The sequence below is a fragment of the Stigmatopora argus genome, chromosome 8 (genome assembly GCF_051989625.1).
Source record: "Stigmatopora argus isolate UIUO_Sarg chromosome 8, RoL_Sarg_1.0, whole genome shotgun sequence".
Classification (NCBI taxonomy): domain Eukaryota; kingdom Metazoa; phylum Chordata; class Actinopteri; order Syngnathiformes; family Syngnathidae; genus Stigmatopora; species Stigmatopora argus.
The window spans coordinates 6,734,679-6,751,763 of record NC_135394.1 but is presented as its reverse complement, the minus strand read 5'-3'; the positions used below and the strand labels follow the sequence as shown (position 1 = coordinate 6,751,763).

Here is a 17,085-nt window from a genome sequence, read left to right as displayed (position 1 = left end):
TTTTCATTGTACATGAATGTATTTTGTATACAAAATGTATTTTTATACAGTTTTTGCCAAATGTTTGCTATATTAAAAAAAACATCAATGATGCCTTACTCATTAATAATGCTACCTGAGCTTGGATGTTCTCTATCATTGTTTATGTAATCAAGTACTTAGGTAGGTCTGCAGCATAACAGAAATTAAATTTCATCTGTTTATAATAGTGGAGAAAAATTTAAATTCCCATACATACGTTTTCATATCCCCCTATGGCTGCTGTGGCAAATACTATGTGCCCTTTGTCCCTTAGCGGTAGCTATAAAAGCCCAGAGGTGTGTTTTCCTATGAGCAATATTTTCAAATGCAGATAAAGTGAACATCATGGACGGGAAACCGAGATCTATTTTGTGTGGATTACTGTTTTTCATTTCAATCCAAAGGAGTGTCTCTGTTAACGGTAAAGATTTCTTCATTTTCTAATGGTTCACTTGACCTCTCTCCCTCTCTTTGTGTCTGTATGAGACTGTGTAATGTATATATATACTGTATTTGTTCCTATATAAGCCACACTGGACTCTATATATACTATACATAGACGTATATACACACACACACACATATATATATATATATATATATATATATATATATATATATATATATATATATATATATATATATATATATATATATATATATATATTTCCTTGACCAATTTGGTGGGTGTTCCTCATAGTCCAGTGCACTTTATAGTCCAAATATTACAATACATTCCAAGTCCAACTATGGATTATATTAATACTCACTATTTATTTCCTTTTGAAGAAGAAGAACTCCATGCTACTTACTGGAACAACAAAGCAAGGCAATCACTTCACACTGCCCTCAACATTCAGCCAAATGTCCACAAAGCCAAGAACATCATCCTCTTCCTGGGGGACGGTGAGTAGAGTTGAGCAAATACATTTTCTCCCTAATTAACCATCCTCTTTAAATTAGTGAGGTAATTATAAGCCATCGGATCAAGGAAGTGAAAGTTTAATCACCATGGTAGTGTAGTTCTTAAATGAAGTGATCAAATAAGTTTGAGCTAGAATGCCCCAAGAGGCATTAATAATGAGCTCTTTTGTGTCAGTTTGCTCAGAAAACCTCTGACAGCCTTGTGTATAACGAAAATCGTTGAGGTCAAGAGAGTACACTCAATGAGACTGAGGTAGTCATATGAGGAATACAAATGAACTATATACATTCCCTTGTTTGAACTGGACTTTGAACTTACTATATTATCAGGAACACGTGGTCTGAGGTCACAACAAACAATCTTGAGCTATCAGATACAAACATGGCTTGTCATCAGAAGGAATAATAATAATTGATTATGTTCAATGGCAGTTTTTTCTTGTAGTTGATAAAATTGTCTAACATTTAGATTTTCCACCTCTTCCCAGGCATGGGAGTAACGACTGTTACTGCTGCCCGCATTCTTAAAGGGCAAACAGAAAAACAGTCTGGAGAAGAGACCAGTCTGGTCATGGATACCTTCCCTCATTTGGCATTGTCTAAGGTTGGTGAGCATAACAATGCTCAGGCTACAAACATTGTTTAGAGCACATGTGTCAAACCGATTCCGCCGAGGGCCCTTTGAGGACCAGTTTGACACCCCTGGTTTTGAGCTAGGGGACAATTTTCCTTCCCTTTTTAATCATGATTCATTGCAAAAATCTCATGCTATTATAATCAGCCAGAGGAAAATAACTCTCACGCTTCTAGTAAATTCGTGGTGATATTGATATTTTTCGACATTCAGTTTAAACCTGCACTACTTATTAAACTTAGTTTCAAAAATCAACGTGACAAAGTCACATTTTGTTGTTGTGTTCGGCCTTGCAGACATATAATGTCGACCAACAAATGCCAGATAGTGCTGGCACAGCCACGGCATACTTATGTGGAGTGAAGGCCAACTATGGCACTCTTGGTGTCACCGCTGCCACTCCAAGGTACAACTGCAGTCTCACCTTTGGGAATGAAGTCAAATCTGTGCTATATCGAGCCAAGCAAGCAGGTAACAGTTTTAGACAACTTTTTGTCATTATCAGTCAATTTCAAATAGATCTATGACTCATTATAATTTACTGTCTCACTGGCTTCATGTACATTTAGACAACAACCCATAGCAAACCATACAAGAAAAAAAAACTAAAGACAATGACATCCCATTTATATGTGGCTGAATTTATATATTTTATAAAAAGAGATGGACTAGAATTCTGAGATAATTACCCTGTATTACCCTGAGCAGGAAAAAGAATGCCGAACGGAGACAGAATCTTGTCATCTCATCACTCAAATTATACACATGCAACACTATAAAATATAGGCCTACAGTATACCAGGATATAATTTTGCAGAAATTAAATTACTGTCATCATATCTGGTCGGGCATGCAAATAAAATAATTTGGGTCACTACTATTTATAATACACAATGTGCAGGAAGTACTAAATGTTTAATCTAATTCTGGATTAAATATTATGCTACTTCAAAACCGGGGTGTGTATTCCTGAATATCGTCATACAGTAATTGCTTACATATTTCAGGTGACACCCAGTGCATAAATGTATTTTTTTTCAGGGAAATCAGTAGGGATTGTTACTACAACCCGAGTGCAGCATGCATCTCCAGGTGCAAACTATGCTCACACTGCGAACCGAGGTTGGTACGCAGACTCGGATCTCACCGATGAGGCCCGCGAAAATGGTTGTCGAGACATTGCACACCAGCTTGTTTACAATGTTGAGATAAATGTAAGTTTTCAAAATCAAAACTTTAATATGTTCACTTGAATATTCTTAGTATCCTGCGACCTTGACAAGGATAATCGTTGTTGAAAATGAATGAATGAATGAATATATTCTCAGTAAATTACCATTACATGAACTTTATCATTTACTTGAGAAAAGCCAAAGCAATGCAACAATGCACCGCTAAATTGTACCTTCTCAAGGTTATACTTGGGGGTGGCCGACAGTACATGATTCCCAAGGAGATGCAAGACCCAGAATATCCCAGTTTTAAAGGAGATCGAGATGATAAACGAAACCTTATTGATGAATGGCTGGCCAATAAAACGGTAAATTATCATTAAATTGACATTACCTGGGTTAACATGTTCAAAATTTATAATCAACAACATAATGTATTTGTTTTGATGTACGTGCTCATGGTTAACAGAATGCTAAATACGTTTGGAACAAAAAACAATTTGATGAAGTGGATCATGTAAAAACAGACTTCCTAATGGGTGAGCACATTACCAAAACATCAAATATTTACAAGCTGACATTTTTTCCATTAAATTTTATTCTTCTCAATTTCTTTAGGTCTTTTTGAGCCCAAAGATTGCCGCTATGAGATGGAGCGTAATCCACTAGATGACCCATCGCTCACCGAAATGACAGAGAAAGCTATTAAAATTCTCAGCAAAAACCCAAAAGGCTACTTCCTTTTTGTGGAAGATAAGTATATATATATTTTTTTTTTTCAAAATGTCAAAATAGATATAGTGTAATTTAGATCATAGTTGTATTGTCCTGTATATCGGACAAACTTGACAGTGAAGAACAATCAAGTCATTCCCCCAAATTTTGTAGGGAAATTGTCCGCCCCAACCATTAGCAGTTCATTTTTATACGAGATTTTTTTAAATATCATTTATCAAACATGCCAAAAACGTGCAAACCCCCCCCACAAGACTTGAACTACTATAATGTTGAGGAGCAGGAGGCAATGTATTGTCTGACGGGCCTTAATTGCCCCCCGGAAAGGAGGTTGAGACGCAAGGTCTACATGAATTATTTTCACATTTTTAACTTTTGTCCGAAGATGCCAGCAATACGAAAAAAAAACCCCAATATTCTACCAAGTCTGGGTTCACCATCTTTCTTTCAGCCCGTAGTTATCTTCATTGATGCTCTGCACACAGGAATCCTACAAACCGGTTTCCTGGTTTGGTCATATAACATTCCACATATGGCCTATTAAAGATATTAAATACTATATTAGGTCATAACCAATTTTCAGACTGTAATTGTTACGCTAAATCATGTTCACTGATTCCTCATATGTACCGCAAACCCTTGTCGTTGGTTAAACCACATCAAAATGAATGTTGCAAACTGGAACTCTATAATGGTTTACTTTCATATTTCACTGTGTTACTCTGCTTAGACCATTTGTCCTATGATTGAACGATGTTTGCACATGCACGGGTTTGTCAAATCCCGGGCTGATTGTTAGAATTGCAGCGGGAAAAGGAACGACACCAAAAAAAGTCCAGATAAATATATATATATATTTTAGGTCAGTACGAAAGAAAGCGAACAATTGATTTTCTTGGTGTGAATACAACTTAACAGGAATTATAAGTCTATGTTATTGGAAGACACAAGTTTGCGGCACACCATACTATTACATTATTTCTCTGATCAAACAAAATGGTTTAACAATTGGCAAGGAGTAGCAATTAACAAAAACATTCAATTTTCAAGGGGGAGAATAGACCACGGCCACCATGACGGGAGGGCCAAAAGAGCTCTCACTGAGGCAATTGAGTTTGATCGAGCCATTGGACGAGCGGCTCAACTCACAAATGAGCTGGATACCCTGTCAATAGTCACTGCGGACCACTCACACGTATTTTCCTTCGGAGGACATTCAGCAAGAGGAAACGATGTATTGGGTGATGAATTTGAAAAGGAATTTAAAATTGCTCAGGAATTGAGGGAAAACTGCTTTCTGATAAAAAAAAATCATCATCATGTGATGTTCAGGTGTTTCCCGGGGGTTAGCTGACGACTCAAGGAGATTTACTATGGCTGGATATGCAAATGGTCCAGGTTACCAATTTGGCAACGGAACTCGGGCAGATGTAAATGCGACAATTGCAAGTAAGTGGCCTGCCTGCATGTCTTTTGTACTGTAGCTCCAAAACAACACAGTAGCACCATCTTGTGACAGTACATGCCAGCCCTAGCTGTTCAGTGCAGTTTTTGTTTTGTTTTGGCATGATTCCACCGCCATATTTGTGTCACTTAACTGAATACAAAACTGATAGCCTACTTACAAAAAGCAATACCTTATTACTTGTATATGTCCGGTGGTTGCATATTGTTAAAACAATGTATGAAGGTGTTCAGATTTTTACATATATATTGAACGATTTTGCAGTATTCCTCCTATTCTCAAAATCAATTTACACTGCTGCGATTGGCTGGCCATCGATTCAGGGTGTCCCCCGCCTCTGGCCCGAAGTCAGCTGGGATAGGCTCCAGCACCTTGTACACATGTAATTTGATTTTTACCACAGAGGGCTGGTTTAACAACTCTCTGAGGGTGCCTCAGAAACTTCCAAAGGCTCGTTATTTTTTTCCTTTTTTTCTTCAGTGGGCGATGAGTACCGTCAACAGGCCACAGTACCTCTTGATTCAGAGACCCATGGCATCGAGGATGTGGCCATCTTTGCCAAAGGTCCAATGTCACATCTTTTCCATGGAGTCCAGGAACAGAACTATATTGCTCATGTGATGGCTTACTCAGCTTGCCTTCCGCCATACGAGGAATGCAAACTCACTCCTCCTAACCATGCTGGATCACTCAACCCCAGCCTGCCACTCGTTCTAATTGGCTTAATACTTTTTTCTGTCTTTTGGTCATAATTCTGCCATTTTTTTTACTTATCTGTGCTAAAAATGTCTATTGTGGTAAATTCCTGAAAATCTGCCATTTCAAGTACCAATTTGTATTTATTGGCCTTAAAATGAATGGATCTGTTTGGTGCACATTCATATTCTGTCAATGAGGCCTAAGCCATTTTTGTTTTATTTTGTTTTTAAATTGGAAAAACATTTTTGCAGTTATTTTTAACTTCTGCACACAATGCATCCATTTTCTATACACAGTGCTTATCATCACTAAGGTCACAGGTGTGCTGGGGACTCCACACAGGAAGAACAGTGCCCAGGAATGAACCCTTGACCTCAGAACTATACAGCAGACATCCTAACCACTCCATACCCCATGCCTCCTGGGGCCATGATTCTAGCATTAAATGCTGGTTAACTTTTGACCTTGCAGTAAATAATATAAAATTCTTGAAGAAATTATCTTTTTCATCATCCTGGCATATTACAAAATTACTTTTGTATTTGTGAATAAAGTGAAACAGGAAAGTTTTAGTCTTATTGATTCATCCATTCATGTTCTGATCCGCTTTATCCTCACTAGGCTCGCTGGGGCCTATTCCAGTCGACTTCGGGCCAGAGGCGGGGGACACCCTGAATCGACGGCCAGCCGATCGCAGGGCACGGAGAGACAGGGAACCCTTCACTGTCACACTCATACCTAGGGGTATTTTAGAGTGTCCAATCAGCCTACCATGTATGTTTATGGAATGTGGGAGGAAACCAGAGTACCCTGAGAAAACCCACACAGGCCCATGGAGAACATGCAAACTTCACACAGGTGGATCGGCCTGGATTTGAACCCAGGACCCCAGGACTATGAGGCTGACGTGCTAACCACTCAAACAGCCGAACCACCCCTCTTAATCTCATCTCATCTCATTTTCTGAACCGCTTTATCCTCATTAGGGTCGCGGAGGGTGCTGAAGCCTAAGACAGAGGTGAGCCGCCCTTCTTAATCATCTGATTAAAAAAAAATCACAGTTTTATTATTATTATTATTTTTACTGTTTATGATACTCGACTTTAAGGAAGACATAAATATATGGAGAAAATCGCTCACCCAATTTCACTGGTATAAGAAGCACACCGTCTTATAATGGCCGCTAGCATACTGACGCCGCCAACTCCAATTTGTCACATCTATCTTAAAATATGAGTTCTATATGGGCGGGGCATCTGCCATCGTCATCCAGAGGGAGGGGACTTTTCCTTTGGAGGGAAGTTTAATCATAGTAGACAATGAAATCGCCATATCGACTTTTGAGGCGTAAGTCAACTTAAATCATGTAATCGAACACATTTATACAGCTAATGACTGAATATGAAAACAATCGTGCTTCATCATGCTGGAAAAAAAATGCCAAAAGCTAACTTTCCGCATTATGGTTTAGCCTGCTAGCTGCAGTTGTTTTTCTCGAACATGTTGCTGCACGAATGGAAATAGTCCACTCGTGACGTTGCCAAGAATTGTGAATATTATTATGTTCTGAACGAATTTGGGCATGGATCGGAAGAAGTGTAGACTGGAGAGTCAACTATGTTCTGCAGTGATCAATGGAGAACCGAGGTGATGTACACGTACTGTTTTGTTTTGTTTTGCTTTGTCCTCCCCCCTTATCTGTGATTGATCGTGGCTTGATCATGTTTCACGTTTTCGTGTCTTTCGTTTAATTACTCTTTGTGTGACGTTTAATAAGATTGATGGCAAGGTAGGTGCGTACATACGATACTCACTCCAAATAAAATATGCATTTTGTTGGTGATGCTCCGTGTCTGAAATGATTTGACTGAAAAAAACGCACCCAAAAACACACACACACACTAATTTAGAAAAACAAAACAAAAAACAACAACAAAGGAGCATATATAACAATGTGGAGTATTTTTCGGTAAGTAAAAACGTCCAGGTGTCATTTAAGGTCGATCGTTTGTTTGTTTTTATTTTGTTTATCTAAAAATGTATACATTATAACAAGGTTTGATAATAATGTGTTTCTCTGCAGATCTGTGCAGCTACTTCTGTCCCAGGGTGCAATACCTGACCTTGTGGGGAGAAAAGGAGTGGCTGCAATACATTTGGCAGTGGGCAAAGAGACTGAAAAAAATATGCGAAGTTTAAAAATGCTATTGCAACATGGTGCTGACCCAAATGTTAAGTAAGTGACACGCTGCATAACATCATACATAATTGAAATTTACAAAAAAACCCTGATATTCTATCGTGGCTTTCACATCAACTTGATTAGCTGAATAAACATCTAATACTATTTCATTAGTCAATGAATTAATATATTTCTATTTTACAAACCTTTATATGTTGTAGAATAAACAGTTGTTAGATGTTGCACTGGCGTTTTAATGTCTAAACACGTTCACAATGAATAACACTGAATAATAATATTCCGAACTAAAAGTTAATCCACAGCCTTGAACATACAAAATCTATTTTTTTCCCCTGCAGATCATTGGATGGCCTAACTCCACTTCACATTGCTGCAATTTGGGGATGCTATCAAAATCTGAAACTTCTCCTGATGCATGGTGGGAATCCGAATATAAAAGATAACGTAAGAAGATCTACCCGTAGGAGTTTAAAAATCTATGCAAATTTATCTTAAAACACTTGTTCACCCACACAGGAAGGAAATACGCCGCAGTTCCTTGCAGAACAGGAAGACAACAGAAGGTGTGCTCAGCTTTTAATGGAGTATCAGTCCAGCTCTGAGGAGTCAGAAGAAAAAGTCAAGGCTCAATTAAAATACTGTGAGATTTTTTTTTTTTTTTTTTACACATACACTTTAGCACACAAAATAGTTCATTAAAATAAATGATAATCCATCCAAGGGCGGCCCGGTGGATGAGTGATTACCGCGTCGGCCACACAGTGGGGGGACCTGAGTTCAAATCCAGGTCAATACACCTGTGTGGAGTTTGCATGTTCTCCCTGGGCCTTCGTCGGTTTTCTCTGGGTATTTCGGTTCCCTCCCACATTCCAAAGACATGCATTGTAGGCTGATTGGACACTTTAAGTTGCTCCTAGGTATGAGTGTGAGAGCCTAGTAAGGATAAAGCGGTTCAGAAAATGAGATGAGATGAGATAATCCATCCAATGAGGTTCTGCTGAGTTGATTGGTGATTCATTTAAAGAGAAACCATTTTCTAGCTTTCAAATTCAGGCCTACTGGTATAGTGGCATTTAGTCATGCCAATGTCAGTCGTATTTAAAATATATAGCAGATCTCTATGAATATTAGGAGAAAAAGTGGAAATACTGTAAAAAATAATCACATACTATGTCAACACATGGTAATATCACCAGGTACTTTACAGGGTTACGGTCCTCCTCAATGCTCTAACTGTGATATGCATCTGCTTTTTCTTTTATCTCTCCATAGCAATACATTCTGATCTCACAGACACATCTGGCTATCCTGAATCCGGCTACAGTTTCACTTCCCAGTCATCTGCAATAAGTGACCTTGATGAGGCCCCTTTAAGCAGTACACGGCTGTCATCATTTTTTAACTGCTCGGACATAAATGGAAGGACAATTAGCAAGGAAGCAATTTATAGCAGACCCTTTGAAGGGTACACTGCATCGCAACATAATATTAACACTAGTACCTTCCTACCGTGCACATCTAAAGATGCCTCCCTTTTATCAAGCACACGTATGTCTACATTTGGTTCCACTATACATTTTCCAAAGGAGAATGATATTTTTTCGGATGATGATGTCATCCTGTCAACAGGAGGTACACCGAACCTCCTCAGAGCAAATGGACAAAATACATTCATCAACCATGACCCACTTTCAACATTTTTTTCCGGAGAGGCAAATCGTAAAAGTGTCGGTTTTTGTGATGACGACAAATATTTTCCTGTTTTCAGCCCGGAATTTCCCCAAAAGAAGCCAACAGTTCATGATAAACCAGATAATGGCTGGATGACTTTCGACCTATCTGAGTATTCTGGATTTCTGGATTCTGAACGTATAGCAACTGTTTTACCCCAGCAGGGAATAGACGTCACTTCACCTGACCATGTCTTTGTCTTCTCCCGGGAAAGTACTGAAAGCTCAGATGAAAACATGGACAAAACTGTTATTAGTCACGGTACTTTGTCAGACAGCGATAAAAAAGGGGGAGACTATGTAAACGAAATTAAAGGGCGTTTAGACGAATGCCCAGCAGATCCTAGGGAGGCGAGCAGTAGCAGTGGTGGCAACAGTAGTTACAATAGTTGTGAAAGTGACCATTACACAAGTGCAATGGAGATTTCCATCTCTCCTACACGACTGCCTCTATCTGAAGAAGCTACCAAATCTGGGGATGGAGATGTCCCAAAAACGCAAAGTGGGGCACTAGTTAATGTTTGTAAAATGGATAAAAAGAGTGTGGTTGAGGATAATTATCCAAGCACTAACATGGTTAAGGGTTTTGCAGATCCTGCTGCAATTACTGTTAGTGAGGCAGACCACCCATTAGAAGATATTCAGCCAGGTATTCCACCTGAAATTGAAGAACCATTTATACTCAGTCCTTTTATAACCGACAGGACTGATTCAAGAAAGAGTCATTACTCATTAAGAACTAGCAACCCCCCCAAGGATATCTTCTCTACTTCTTACCTATTCGAGGAGACATTTTCCAAACCAGTGCAAACTCGGGACATAACTCCTAGAGCCCAGCAAAAAAACAGCGCTTACAGTTCACCGCGTCCTTTATGCTTCACATGGTCCAATTCAGAAAGAACTACAGGGCCAGACGCCTTACACAAATACTCCCCAGACACTCAGACCAACATACTCGGGGCAGGTTCATGTGTAAACTCAAGCCAAATCGATACCTTCATCCTCCCCAAAAGCATTAGTGAAGCATTTGTTGAGTCACAGACTCTTTGTGACACAGTTATCTTAGAGGCAAATCAAGATTCCTCGGTGGATTCATATGAAAGAAATCTTGCAGAGGTTATACAGGCCATTCATGGACAGGAGGTGGAATTTGTTAAAGATGGGGATTTTTTGACAGATGATGTGACAAGTACAGACGAGGCAACAGAAAAGGCAATTGATCCCATCGAAGCACCTTGCCTACCAAAGGAGGATTTGTGGATCACGGGAAACTCTTCTTCTCAGGTCGTATCTGTCTCGTCTTCATCCAGCTCCAGCTATTTTTCCCCAAGGCGATCAATGGCAGAGTCAGATATTCCATGCACCCCAGGCACTCCGTGCCGTCCTAGATACAGCATGAGTAGACTATCAAGTAACCATAGGTCAAAGGATCTGGCCAACCTTTCTTACACCCCTGGGGGACGTCCTCACATTGAGGATGCAGATGAACCAGTGGAGTACCTTTACACTGATATGGAACAGGGCTACAAACTGATTGAGGCCCACATTCCTCCGTCAAGTAATTCCTCTCGCGACTCCAGTATGAGCAGCTCCACTAGTGAAGACACGATCCTCTATGACTGGCGTGCCATGCAGACCAAGATGCAAAACGACAAAGAGAATCAGAACCCACCAGCAAGCCCCATGAACAAGAAGACCAATGAAGTTAAGAGGGTATTTTCGATGGAGATTGAAGGAATGACTGATAAGGAGCTCAGACGGAGGCTCTTAGAGGTGGGGGAGAGTCCAGGCCCCATTAGCCGTCGAACCAGGCCAGTCTACATTCGAAGGCTGTGTTCCTTGTTGCAGCAATTAAAATCAAAACCATCACAGCATAAAGATCAAGTGGAACAGCCAAAAACTGGTATGCAAATTGTCCAAATATAGAATTGACAGTTTCATTTAAGATGTTTGGTCCAACTTAATCTTGTTTCCCTCTTTTTCTGTAGCACATTTATCTTACAGCCCAGAACTAAATCTGGTCCTTCAAACTTTCAAGTTGCCTGAGTGTCAGGGTGAAGAGCAGGCCTTGTGCCAACAATTTGACCAACCAGATCAGAACAAAAAGTGGAGGGAGGGCAATATCAAGTCCAGCTTTAATTACCTGCTGCTTGACCCAAGGTGAAGTCCTATCTGTCATAGATACCTCCTGTTTAAATTAGATATGACAAATGTATTTATTTTAGCTTCTGTGACTCTACTCCCCACAATTGCCCATCTTTTGTCTACGATGGACAAAATCATTCCACATTGGAAAAGCTCAAGACAAATCATTACATAATTTTCTTACTAGTATTTTATACATAATTTTCTTACTAGTATTTTACAACTTCTTGATACTTAGCCGTGGAGTTTTTATTTTAGGTGTGTCTGACTAAAGTATGTAATAAGATAACAAAATTAAAAGGTGTTTTCTGTGCAATTCTGTTTGTCAGAGTAACAAGAAATCTTCCATTCCGGAGTCACAGCATGACGCCACAAGAATGCTTCCAGACATTTGTTCATGCTATTTTTTATGTGGGAAAAGGAAAACGTTCCCGTCCCTACAGTCATCTTTATGAGGCCTTGGAGTACTACAAAGGGGATAAAACCTCAAAAGTAAGTTGATTCATTCATTTTCCATATCGCTTTTTCTCACAAGGGTCGCGGTGGATGTAATCGATGGCCAGCCAATCACAAGGCACATGGCGACGGACAACCATTCGCGCTCACACTCACCTATGGCCAATTTAGAGTTTTCACTCTGCATACCGCGCATGGTTTTGAGATGTGGGAGGAAATCGGAGGACCTGGATAAAACCCACGCAAGCCGGGAAGACCATGCATACTCCAAGTATTGCTGGGTTAATCAGTCAGCAACTGTTGCAGCCCACACACTAAAGTGGGACAATCTTTCTCCTTATTTCTTTTATATCACTAATTTTATAAAAGAAAAATGGTGATTGGCTAAAAGTGCTTAAGATACCAAACTCATGGTTATCATAGGTATATTAAAAGCTTCAAAAAGAAGCTGCTAACACGTTCACATTGTTGATAAATATTGAGTAAATATTTTACTAATGCAATATTTTTTTTAAACTTTGACAGAAACTGTGCTCTAAAGTGCAGCAAATACTTCAGGTTTGGAGCGCTGAGCAGGGGGTTATTTCACTACATTGCTTTCAGAACGTCATTCCAGTTGAAGCATACACAAGAGAAGCCTGCATGGTGGAGGCCATCGGTAAGTAAAATACTTTTTTATAACCTGTTGTCTTTTTAATGAGTGATGTAATCAACCGTTTGTTTAATTTATGTTTGTTTTTATTATTTCTGTAAAAATCTGTTACTGATTTCAACTATGACCTATCTACATAGTTATCGTGTATTTTACATGTGTAAGGTTTAAGGAATCGACCCAAATATATTTGGTTAACCAACAAGATTTCCGAAAATAATAACAATAATACCAAATCTTATACTTAAAAAAAATATATTGTTATTCCATGCAGTGATCTCTGTATTTTGTGAAATTTCAGAAGGGTCCACACAAATTTCTAGAATGACGCTTTAGTTTTGGTGACGGTCAGGGTTATTTTCATGTCAAAAATTACTTTATAAACACCATCAAGTAGTAAGTTATGAAATCCAGTTTGTCACCTTTCTTCCCTCTCTTCATCGATGGGACAGGGCTGAAGATGCTCACCAATGTCAAGCGTGGGGATTTCTATGGTGTGGTGTCAAATTGGCCTCTGAAGAAAAAGCGAGAGCTGGGTGTCCACCTACTCTACAGGGCCATGCAGATATTTCTGGCGGAAGGTGAGCGCCAGCTGAGGCCAGCAGATATCAGACACTAAGTAGTGAAAAAATATCACACTTCCTGAACAAAAAAAATGAAAAATCATTTTCCAACTCAACCTGTTCCCTGGACCTAGAATGAAAGCATTAAGGTATGTATTTATTTATTTGAAGAAGACAAGTGATTACTGTCACGTTACCAGCGGAACCTTAATAGATAGGCCCATCCATGTTGTATCTGAATGATTCATTGCTCATACCAAGTACAGACAAGATTTTTATTTTTAAACTTTTGAGTGAATTGTTTGCATTTAATCATGGAGAAAAGGTTGATGGTATAGCACTTAAAGCAAGGGTAGTTCTATACTTGTTTTTAAGCCCATTAGATATGTAGGAACGTCAACCACGAAACAATGTCCAACAATCATTCTGAAAATATAATTAGCATTTCTTCTAATTTAGGCAAATCTGTGACTTTTTTAATTTTTTAATTTTTTTAACACATCATTCTTAGTATTGTACCTCTTCCAATTATGTAAATATATTATTAAATTGTGTAAATCTATGTTGTTTTTCTTTAAATCTTAATTGATATTATTGATATGTGTTTTCCTGATTTACAGTAGTCTTATTGTTAGTGTCTCCACAATTGTAGGAAATGCTTTTTTCAGTTAAGATCTGTCAAAACATAGTTGCCCTTTACGTAGTTGTAACACTGGATGAAATATGAAATGAACTGATTGTATGATTTGACTTTAATTCTTTTCTACTCTTATCCCACTACTGTTTATTAGTGTAACTAACTGCTACTAGGTAGATTGCCTGGGCAAAATAATGAATGTTGTGCTCGTTTGTGTATTTTATTTTACAAATTTGTATTCATGGCAGCAGCATTACCTGCTAAGAAATCCAGCAATCGATGGTTTCTATTCCAGCAGTTACTTTCTGGATTTCCATCATACTGATACTTTTATTTTTTTAATTATTTGAATCACAGTATATCTTCAATCATTGCTGACTTTTTCTTTTTTTTCTGGTCATGACCTGGATTGTAAATAAGATGTATTTTCTCTGTTACACCATTTATACTCTTGTACTCTTTCCATCATGTTTTTATTGTTCATCTTGCAATTTTTCAATTTGTATAAAGCAAAACATGAGAGCTGGAGATGAGTGCTTTTTAAAAATCTTTTTTATTAGGTCCCCCTACTGGCCAAAGAAGAAGTGACGTGGTACAGTATTTGTATCTTGAAAGAGGCAATTGCCATTGTGTTACAAGCAGGCATCTTTATCTACCTGTATTACAGTGTAAACAGAATAGAAAATGAGAATTCTCACTTTAAAATCAGAATTGTGACTGTCCAATTTCCCCTAATAATGTGAAACTTCAACTCATTTTTAATAGTGTGGGTGGGCCTGTGTCTTGTCTTTTAATTTTTAAATTCTGACAGCCAACATCTTGTTTTTTTAGGCAATAGATATGAATCCAATCCCCAAACAAATGATGTAATGCTAGCAGGTAATTTTAGGACTGTGTATTTTTTTGTCTATATATATGTTTTGACGAAAGTTTGGCGACACTCTTTTTCCTTGTCGACGATAATGTCAAATATTTATTCATCTTATTAGACGTGCTTCATAACAGAGCAAAGAATACCCCGAGATTTGGTACAAACGTAAAGCTGGCATGCAAAATGACTTGAATGGCTGGACATCGTAAGGCTTTTTCTTTTAAAAAAAGTGGTCTATGTAAAGTAAAGCTTTTATTTGTTTAAAAAATAAATACTATGTATATATAGTCAGGCTTTTTTCTTTAAAAATGACCATGTATATTAAGGGTTTTTATTAAAAAATGACCATGTATAGTAAGGCTTTTTAATTAAAAAAAAATGTACAGTAAAGCGTTTTTCTTAAAAGACGACATAGTATAGTAAGGCTTTTTTTCTTAAAAAATGACTAGTATTGTAAGGCTTTTTTCTTTAAAAAAACGACATAGTATTGTAAGGCTTTTTTTTCGTAAAAAACGACATAGTATAGTAAGGCTTTTTTCTTAAAAAACAACATAGTATAGGCTTTTTTCTTTAAAGACGACATAGTATAGTAAGGCTTATTTTCTTTAAAAACGACACAGTATAGTAAGGCTTTTTTGTCTTTAAAAACGACATAGTATAGTAAGGCTTTTTATTTACAAAAAAAGACCATGTATAGTAAGGCTTTTTTGTTTAAAAAAGACCATGTATAGTAAGGCTTTTTTTCTTAAAAAACGACATAGTATAGTAAGGCTTTTTTTCCTAAAAAACGACATAGTATAGTATGGCTTTTTTCCCCTAAAAAAACGACATAGTATAGCATGGCTTTTTTTCTTGAAAAATGACATAGTAGAGGAAGGCTTTTTCCCTAAAAAACGACATAGTATAGTATGGCTTTCCCCCCTAAAAAACGACATAGTATAGTATGGCTTTTTTCCTTTAAAAAACGACATAGTATAGTAAGGCTTTTTTTCCTAAAAAACGACATAGTATAGCATGGCTTTTTTTTTTTTAAAAAACGACATAGTAGAGGAAGCCTTTTTTTCTTAAAAAAACATTTCAGAAGACACTGTGGTCCTGTGGCAAGAACAATGGGTTGAAATTGAAGTTGGACACAAGTTCAAATCTGGAGTGAGTTCAAGTCCACTCTTTGCAAATCTCAAATTGTTTATTGAGGTGATGAAAATGATAAATATAACTTCCAATCATCTCATTTCAGGAGTCACTGTGGTCCAGTGGCAAAGACAATGGGTCAGACAGACCTCAAGTTAGTGGATTTGACTGCCATGTGGGAGATGGGGTTCGAATCCTGCTCTCGTTTGACTAATCACTACACTAGTAGTTCAGTAAATCGGTAATCCTTTTTTCATTCAAATAAAGACTTAGTCATTTTTTTCAGCAAAACAATATTTCCGGTCAGCCTTCGGCTGACCGGAAGACAGTTGGGAGGGGGGTTCCTGGTGGTGTTCGACAGTCGGCCTTCGGCCGACTGCCGACACCATACAGTCGTTGACTGGCAACACCGGGACGTGAACCCTCGACACCCACGTCGCAGGCAGGTGACTTACCCACTACACCACGAGGCGCCCCGCCTATACATGATTGGAAGTTATATTTATCCTTTTCATTACCTAAATAAACAATTTGAGAATTGCAAAGAGAGGAATTGAACTCACTCCTGATTTGAACTTGAGTCCACCTGAAGTTCTGACCCATTGTCTTTGCCACTGGACCACAGTGACTTCTGAAATGATGTGATTGGAAGTTATATTTATCCTTTTCATTACCTCAATAAACAATTTGAGAATTGCAAAGAGTGGAATTGAACTCACTCCAGATTTGAACTTGTGTCCAACTTCAACCCATTGTCTTTGCCACTGGACCACAGTGACTTCTGAAATGATGTGATTGGAAGTTATATCTATCCTTTTCATTACCTCAATAAACAATTTGAGAATTGCAAAGAGTGGAATTGAACTCACTCCTGATTTGAACTTGAGTCCACCTGAAGTTCTGACCCATTGTCTTTGCCACTGGACCACAGTGACTTCTGAAATGTTGTGATTGGAAGTTATATCTATCCTTTTCATTACCTCAATAAACAATTTGAGAATTGCAAAGAGTGGAATTGAACTCACTCCTGATTTGAACTTGAGTCCA

General features: G+C 38.2%; 2 protein-coding genes across 2 annotated transcripts; both read left to right on the top strand.

Annotated features, from left to right (window-relative positions):
- The first annotated feature begins 162 nt into the window (after positions 1 to 162).
- LOC144079127 (alkaline phosphatase-like) lies at positions 163 to 6,162 on the top strand. Its single transcript, XM_077607692.1, has 11 exons — positions 163 to 442; positions 811 to 927; positions 1,434 to 1,549; positions 1,876 to 2,050; positions 2,621 to 2,793; positions 2,994 to 3,119; positions 3,221 to 3,290; positions 3,370 to 3,508; positions 4,537 to 4,727; positions 4,819 to 4,935; positions 5,432 to 6,162. The coding sequence occupies exons 1-11, from the start codon at positions 367 to 369 to the stop codon at positions 5,701 to 5,703; spliced, it is 1,572 nt and encodes a 523-aa protein (XP_077463818.1). The 5' UTR covers positions 163 to 366; the 3' UTR covers positions 5,704 to 6,162.
- Positions 6,163 to 6,931: 769 nt separating this feature from the next.
- LOC144079126 (uncharacterized) lies at positions 6,932 to 15,194 on the top strand. The gene is made up of 9 exons (XM_077607691.1): positions 6,932 to 7,297; positions 7,734 to 7,886; positions 8,192 to 8,297; positions 8,370 to 8,493; positions 9,126 to 11,486; positions 11,572 to 11,743; positions 12,058 to 12,220; positions 12,710 to 12,842; positions 13,289 to 15,194. Exons 1-9 carry the CDS (start codon positions 7,233 to 7,235, stop codon positions 13,453 to 13,455), a joined length of 3,444 nt encoding a protein of 1,147 aa, XP_077463817.1. The 5' UTR covers positions 6,932 to 7,232; the 3' UTR covers positions 13,456 to 15,194.
- Positions 15,195 to 17,085: the final 1,891 nt, after the last annotated feature.

What these genes read in the sequence shown, in the direction of transcription:
- LOC144079127 (XM_077607692.1), top strand. Translation starts at nt 367, where the DNA reads ATGGACGGGAAACCGAGATCTATTTTGTGTGGATTACTGTTTTTCATT. An exon ending in AATGGCTGGCCAATAAAACG is followed by an intron (nt 3,120 to 3,220) that starts GTAAATTATCAT and finishes CATGGTTAACAG; the next exon opens with AATGCTAAATACGTTTGGAA. An exon ending in TGTAAATGCGACAATTGCAA is followed by an intron (nt 4,936 to 5,431) that starts GTAAGTGGCCTG and finishes TTTTTTCTTCAG; the next exon opens with TGGGCGATGAGTACCGTCAA.
- LOC144079126 (XM_077607691.1), top strand. Translation starts at nt 7,233, where the DNA reads ATGGATCGGAAGAAGTGTAGACTGGAGAGTCAACTATGTTCTGCAGTG. An exon ending in GGTGCTGACCCAAATGTTAA is followed by an intron (nt 7,887 to 8,191) that starts GTAAGTGACACG and finishes TTTCCCCTGCAG; the next exon opens with ATCATTGGATGGCCTAACTC. An exon ending in TACCTGCTGCTTGACCCAAG is followed by an intron (nt 11,744 to 12,057) that starts GTGAAGTCCTAT and finishes TCTGTTTGTCAG; the next exon opens with AGTAACAAGAAATCTTCCAT.